Source organism: Salvelinus sp. IW2-2015, linkage group LG17 (genome assembly GCF_002910315.2).
Source record: "Salvelinus sp. IW2-2015 linkage group LG17, ASM291031v2, whole genome shotgun sequence".
Classification (NCBI taxonomy): domain Eukaryota; kingdom Metazoa; phylum Chordata; class Actinopteri; order Salmoniformes; family Salmonidae; genus Salvelinus; species Salvelinus sp. IW2-2015.
This window is the reverse complement of record NC_036857.1, coordinates 1,029,489-1,036,662: the sequence shown is the minus strand read 5'-3', so window position 1 is coordinate 1,036,662 and position 7,174 is coordinate 1,029,489. Positions and strand designations below refer to the sequence as shown.

The following is a 7,174-nucleotide window of genomic DNA, read 5'->3' as shown; positions in this document are numbered from 1 at the left end:
ACTGAACGGACCCAAAAAAACAACAACAGACAAAAAAGGTCCCCACCTTTATTGAGAGTCTAGCACTGTCCTTGCATTACGAGGAACACCCCAAGGAGCACCGCACCAGCATAGTGGTCACACAAGGGTCCTGAGGGATCTCATTCGGTACCAAAAGTTTGGGCCCTTTAACCTTTCGAGAGTTTAAGCAGGTTTCTGGCGAAGCACATTGGTATGTGCTTGTGCGGCCGGCCAGCTCAAAACACAAAAAGAAAAAAAATCCATGCCAGCAACAAATTTTTTTGGCCCAAAACCAAAATCAATTTGGTGAGGGGGGGGGAAAGGCCTTTGTTTTTGGGCCCCCCCCCCAAGAAGGCCACGGTTTTTTTGGCCCCCTGTGTTTTTCCCCCTTGGTCAAGCGTTAGTTTGGGGGCTCCATCGGACTAGACCAACACCAGCAATCCGGGGGAAAAAAAAGGGTGCGCCGGGCCTGGGGGACGGCGGGGATTTGATCAGGACAAGGGGCAGTACCGCAGAACATTTCTCACAACACCGCTCCAGGACTTCTGTTTCACGTTTTGCGTCACATGTTTTGCTTCATTGTGCAACCTGCTTTTCCTGATCTTGAAAGCACAGGGCCGCCAGTTGCGGGAATTTGGCACAATCTTGGTGTTCTCTCGCAATTCCACAACGTCCTGCCACGGTGGTTGACTGTAAGCACTATAATACCCTCTCAACCGTGGGACGTTCAGACCCACTCATACCACCCTGATGCGAGTCTGTTTCTGACCGTTTTTGAGCAGACACATGCCACATTTGTGGCCTCGCCTGAGGTCATTTTGCAGGGTCTGGCAGTGCTCCTCCTTGCACAAAGGCGGAGGTTTAGCGTCCTCGCTGCGGTTGTTGCCCTCCTACGCGCCTCCTCCACGTCTCCTGAATGTACTGGCCTGTCCTCCTTGTTAGCGCCTCCATGCTCTGGACACTACGCTGACAGACACAGCAAACCTTCTTGCCATCAGCTCACATTGATGTGCCATCCTGGATGATGCTCACTACTGAGCCACTTGTGTGGGTTGTAGACTCTGTCTCATGCTACCACTAGAGTGAAAGCACCGCCAAGCATTCAAAAGTGACCAAAACATCAGCCAGGAAGCATAGGAACTGAGAAGTGGTCTGTGGTCACCACCTGCAGAACCACTCCTTTATTGGGGGTGTCTTGCTAATTGCCTATAGTTTCCACCTGTTGTCTATTCCATTTGCACAACAGCATGTGAAATTTATTGTCAATCAGTGTTGCTTCCTAAGTGGACAGTTTGATTTCACAGAAGTGTGATTGACTTGGAGTTACATTGTGTTGTTTAAGTGTTCCCTTTATTTTTTTTGAGCAGTGTATATATATATATATGTCTCTATGTCAATATATATATTGGTCTGTATAGATATTTATAAATATATATATACACACGTTCTCACCTTCTCTCTCTTCGTGTGCAGCTGTGTCAGGCGGGTCTGCGTACGCTGCAGGACCTGGGGCCGGAGATGAGAATGGCCATGTCAGCTGACCTGGAGGAGGAAGAGGGCATGGAGGAAGAGCCAGAGGAAGATGATTCTCCCTATAAGGTTACAGTTTGAAGAGGGCATAATTGTTCTGTAGTTACCATGGTGCCCTAGTAGCAGCCTAAGCAGAGAGCTCCTTTAAATATGTACAGTTGAAGTCGGAAGTTTACATACACCTTCGCCAAATACATTTAAACTCAGTTTTCCACAATTCCTGACATTTAATCCTCGTATAAATTCCCCGTTTTAGGTCAGTTAGGATCACCACTTTATTTTAAGAATGTGAAATGTTAGAATTTGTTTTTTTTATAAGAATTTTTTTAAATTTCACCTTTATTTATCCAGGTAAGCTAGTTGAGAACAAGTTGTCATTTACAACTGCGACCTGGCCAAGATAAAGCAAAGTAGTGCGACACAAACACAGAGTTACACATGGAATAAACAAGCGTAGTCATTATGTGATCAAGATTAGTGATTCTCAGCATTGCCTTGATCAACTTATCCCCTTTAACATTCTCCCCACAGACTGATAATGGCTATGCCCCTGAGGGTAAGGACAGGCGTGGCTCCATGGTCACCACCCTTACTGGAGGAGGAGGTATGCCCAGGGAGAGTCTCTCCAACGGGGGTCTGGCCCACCGAGGTTCCACCTCCAAGACCCCCAACGGAGGAGGCCCGGAGCAGGATGAGCTGAGACGAGGAGACAACATGAGGTCTTCGCTCAACCATCATCATCGTCATTCTTCCATTAAGAACGGACTGGTGGACCAACCGGCCATGAGCAGAAGGAATTCTAACAAGTATTCAAGGTAGGCACTTGACTAATCTCGGAAACCCAGAAAAACTGAAAAATCTCAGGTAAATGAATCCGATTTTCCATTAGGTTTTGGATAGAGGCTCCACCCCCACAGTCTCCACCCCCACAGTCTCCACCCCCACAGTCCCCACCCCCACAGTCTCCACCCCCTTAAACGGAAACTTTCAGCCAATGGGCCAAATGTCCCCTCCCCATCCGAAATTTGAAACACGTGATTTGTCCAAATGATCAGTGAAGGAGAAATCTGTGTTTGAGAACAATGTTCCTTAGTTGTCGCAGACGCTACGATAAAATCCGATGTTACGTGTTTCTGACTGACGACCAGACGGACCCTTCTCACAGATCCTTTATCTCATTCTGTTAAAGCATGTTTCTCCTGTTTTCATAGCTCCCAATCAGCCCGTCAGTCTGTCAGTCCGTCAATCAGTCAGCTAGTCAGGTAGTCAGTCAGTCTGTCAGTCCGTCAATCAGTTTGTCAGTCCATTAATCAGCCAGCCAGTCAGTCCGTCAGTCAGTCCATTAATCAGTCAGCCAGTCAGCTAGTCAGCCAGTCAGCCAGTCAGGTAGTCAGCCTGCCAGTCAGTCCGTCAGTCAGTCCATTAATCAGTCAGCCAGTCAGCCAGTCAGCCCGTCAGCCAGTCAACCCGTCAGCCAGTCAGGTAGTGATAAGAGAATGTTGTTCTGAAGGTATATAACCCAATTTAATTATATTCCTCAGTCTGCAAACCAGAATTTGTAAGATCCTGGTCGAATGAAACAGACGGAGGCCCAGCTAAAATAGTCAAAAAGGTTCAAGTCAAGAATACAAAACAATACATTTTATACTGACTTCTCACGCCCACACATTCACACAACCATATGCACACACATACACACACACAACCATGCGCACACACACACATACACACAAACAGACGCACACACATGTCCTGCTACCCAGCCGACAGAGATTATTGACCTTGACCTTGACACGTACTCCCCGTTCTCTCCTAATCTCTAGTCAGGTCGGCACCGAGCTCAGACAGTCTGTGTTTATAATACCATACAGACATGTTGTCTTTACCCTCATTCTGACTAGGACTACACATTTATAGATTATGATTTTATACATTCTAATCAATTCCATACAATTATATGTTCAGGGAGGAATATTCTAATCATTCAATTAACAGATAATTTTCACCTATCAGGTAGTCAGCCAGTCAGGTAGTCAGCCAGCCTGTCAGCCCGTCAGCTAGTCTGCCAGTCAGCAAGTCGGCCAATCAGGTAGTCAGCCTGCCAGTCAGGTAGTCAGTCATTCCATTAATCAGTCAACCAATCAGCCAGTCAGTCAGTCAGCCAGTCAGCCAGTCAGCCAGTCAGCTAGTCAGCCAGTCAGCTAGTCAGCCAGTCAGGTAGTCAGTCATTCCATTAATCAGTCAGCCAGTCAGCCAGTCAGGTAGTCAGCCTGGCCAGTCAGGTAGGTCAGCTCCATGTCCATGAATCAGTGCAGCCAGTCAGGCCAGATCAGCCAGTCAGCCAGTCAAGCCAGTCAGCCAGTCAGCCAGTCAGCCAGTCAGTCAGTCAGCCAGTCAGGTAGTCAGCCAGTCAGCCCGTCTATCAGTCAATCAATCCCTTCCCTCTCTCCGTAGAAAGAGACAGCAGAGGAGATAGGTATTCTCCTGTCCGAGGTCCGTAACGGAGGGATGGATGGAGGAGAGGGAGAGTTACGGAGGAGAGGAGGGTTACTACGATGAGGATACGAGAGCCTTGATCCTCGTGACAGGTGTGGTGTGTGTGTGTGTGTGTGGTGTGTGTGTGTGTGTGTGTGTGTTGTGTGTGTGTGTGTGTGTGTGTGTGTGTGTGTGTGTGTGTGTGTGTGATCAACTATATCTTTGTTTTGATCTTGATCTAATCTTAATCTTAATCTTAATCTTAATCTTAATCTTGACCTTGACCTTGACCTTGACCTTGACCTTGATCTTGATCTTAATCTTAATCTCGATCCCATTCCTCCCACTCAGACTTCGTTACCCTGACGACCCTCCTCTGTACCCTGGTCAGCATGACCACACGTACGACGCCCACGCCCCCAGCAACGCTGCCTACGGTAATAACTATGGCAACGGGAACAGGAATGGCTATGGAGATGGACGGAGGACTGCGAGGAGACGCCTCCTCCCCGCCACACCTACCGGTAACATCACAACACCAGGGCTGCTTTACATGGGGCATGACGGTGGGGAACAATCAGGTAGAATTATATGATGGAAAATAAATATGCCTGTCACTCATGTAGAGTAAGGAATCATGTCATCTCTATTCATGACATTTCTATCTGCAATGTTCAGAAACATTTTACGCTCTTGGCTTCGACACTGTGTCTTCATTTTGGTTGTCCTCATTCAGTGGTAAACTATGTCTATCTGAGGCTGTGTCCCTATGGGCCGTCGTCAAAAAGTACAGTATTTCACTATAGTAAATAGGGTTCCATTTGAGAAACATCCTCCATGTGACTTCCTGTTTCCTTCTTGGTTCCTGCATGTGACATCCTGTTTACTTACTGGTTCCACCATCCTGGTTCATCCATGTGACTTCCTTTACTTCCTGGTTCCTGCATGTGCCTTCATGTCTACTTTCTGGTTCCACCGTGTGATTTCCTACTTACTTCCTGGTTCCACCATGTGACTTCATTTGTATTTCTTGCTTCCTCCATGTGACTTCCTGTTTACTTCCTGGTTCCACCATGTGACTTCCTGTTTACTTCCTGGTTACACCATGTGACTCCGTGTTTACTTCCTGGTTCCTCCCAGGTCGTAAGCCATCCTTTAATATCCAATGTCTGAGGAGGCAGGACAGCAATGATGACCTCCCCATCCCAGGAACCTACCACCAGAACTCTCCCCCCTGCCGGGCACGCACACAGGTCACTACACAGGTAACACATCAGCACCGTCTCACACACACACACACATACACACACAGATAACCACATCAATATTGGAAACTTTGTGTAGCAACGGCTGTAGCATTTCTCAACCCCTCTGTATTTCTCTCTCCCTTCCCTCCAGACGTACGGTAGTTACGAGTCTCGTCGCAGCAGCAGCCGATCCTCAACAGGTTCCTCTGCCTCCTGGGCCAACCCTTGCCCTCGCCGAGGTCGCCTCCTCTACGCCCCTCTCATCCTGGTCGAAGAGGAAGGGGCGGGGGGCAGCGGCGGCGGCGGCTCCGGGATTTGGGGGGACAAGACGGGTGGAGGGGCCAACGTGACGGCGGCCACCTCCCGACCTGGCCCTGCGGGGTGGTACACGGGGCCCCCTTGTCCCTCCGGAGGGTCCCAGGCACCATACAGGGCCTATACCACACTAAGGGTCCCCACACAGCTCAGCCCTCACTACAGCGACAAGAGAGGCAGCGCTGATAGCCTGGTGGAAGCGGTGAGTATTACTACACGTTCAGACATATTTAGAGATCGATATTGATATAAACATCCATAGAGTCTGGACTAATGCATTATTGATGAGGTTATTGATGAGAAATGAATGTGTTAAGTAAAAAAAAATATCAACGAACCAATCAACCAATCACTGTCTCTCACTGTCTCTCTCACTGTCTCTGTAGGTGCTGATCTCAGAGGGGCTGGGTCTGTATGCCAAGGACCCCAAGTTTGTGGCCTTCGCCAAACGGGAGATTGCTGACGCGTGTCACATGACAATTGACGAGATGGAGAGTGCGGCCAGCGACCTGCTAAGTCGGGGAAGCAGGGGAGGAGGGGGTGGCGGTTTCCTGAACAATCCCGACCTTGGAACCCTGTACAGCGACGAGGAGCCAATCAGAACGGGCCGCGACGAGGAAGACCTGGCGGACGAGATGACCTGCGTCACTTCCTTCTGATCTGGACGACGGTCGATCAATTAATCAATCGATCGATCGTGATTGATTGAGTTTATTGTGATCAGGAGCAGACCAGACTTACTGGGCACAAGAGAGATAGAGGACAACTGAGGGACAGACGGATGGAGGACAGATATGGAGCTGGACAGACAGACAAGAGGTTGTCTAGTCTAGTGTCCTTAGTCCCTCCATCTTGACTATAGACAGATATATATTATAGGCCTCTAGGCTTTACAGATAATGGGCCAAAGGGACTAGATGGAGAGACAGAGGATGGACCAAAGGGACTAGATGGAGAGGACAGAGGATGGACAAAGGGACTAGATTGGAGAGACAGGAGAAATTGACCAAAGGCTAGTATGGAGAAGAACAGAGTGATGGACGCAAAGGGAAACTAGATGGAGAGACAGGGAATTGACCAAAGGACTAGATGGAGAGACAGAGGATGCCAAAGGGTACTAGATGGAGAGACAGGGAAATTGGACAACTAGGGACTAGATGCGAGAGACAGAGGATGGACGCAAAGGGACTAGATTGCGGAGCAGGGATTGCTAGACGAGAACAAAATGGGACAGGACTAGGATGGCGACAGGAAGAATGGACCAAAGGGACTAGATGGAGCGACAGAGAATGGACCAAAGGGACTAGATGGAGCGCGACAGAGAAAAAAAAGTGAAAGAAGAGAAAGATGAAAAAAAAGAGACAGAAAGACGTGAGAGATGACGCTCCCAAAGGCAACGCTATTAGTGCACTGCTTTTTGACGCAGGGTCCATAGGGACTAGGGACTATGTAAGGAATAAGGGGCCATTTGTGAAGTAAACAAATATGTGGGTGAGGTGAGGAACCGATTCAGGAAGGTTGATGATCTTAAGGATGAGTTGTATGTGTGGTGGTGGAGAAGATCACATTAATGGAAGAATAGAAAAATGAGAGATGGGGAGGTAAAG

General features: G+C 48.5%; 1 protein-coding gene across 1 annotated transcript in view; it reads left to right on the top strand.

The window, feature by feature from the left end:
* The window catches only part of LOC111976819 (voltage-dependent L-type calcium channel subunit alpha-1F), an 11,619-nt gene extending 5,073 nt beyond the window's left edge, over positions 1-6,546 (top strand). Inside the window, exons 2-7 of the mRNA XM_024005973.3 lie at positions 1,474-1,599; positions 2,062-2,345; positions 4,357-4,529; positions 5,146-5,270; positions 5,404-5,769; positions 5,954-6,546. Coding sequence (XP_023861741.1) covers positions 1,519-1,599; positions 2,062-2,345; positions 4,357-4,529; positions 5,146-5,270; positions 5,404-5,769; positions 5,954-6,226 — 1,302 coding nt within the window. The 5' untranslated portion in view covers positions 1,474-1,518 and the 3' untranslated portion in view covers positions 6,227-6,546. The remainder of the gene's footprint in view (positions 1-1,473; positions 1,600-2,061; positions 2,346-4,356; positions 4,530-5,145; positions 5,271-5,403; positions 5,770-5,953) is intronic.
* The last annotated feature ends 628 nt before the right edge of the window (positions 6,547-7,174 follow it).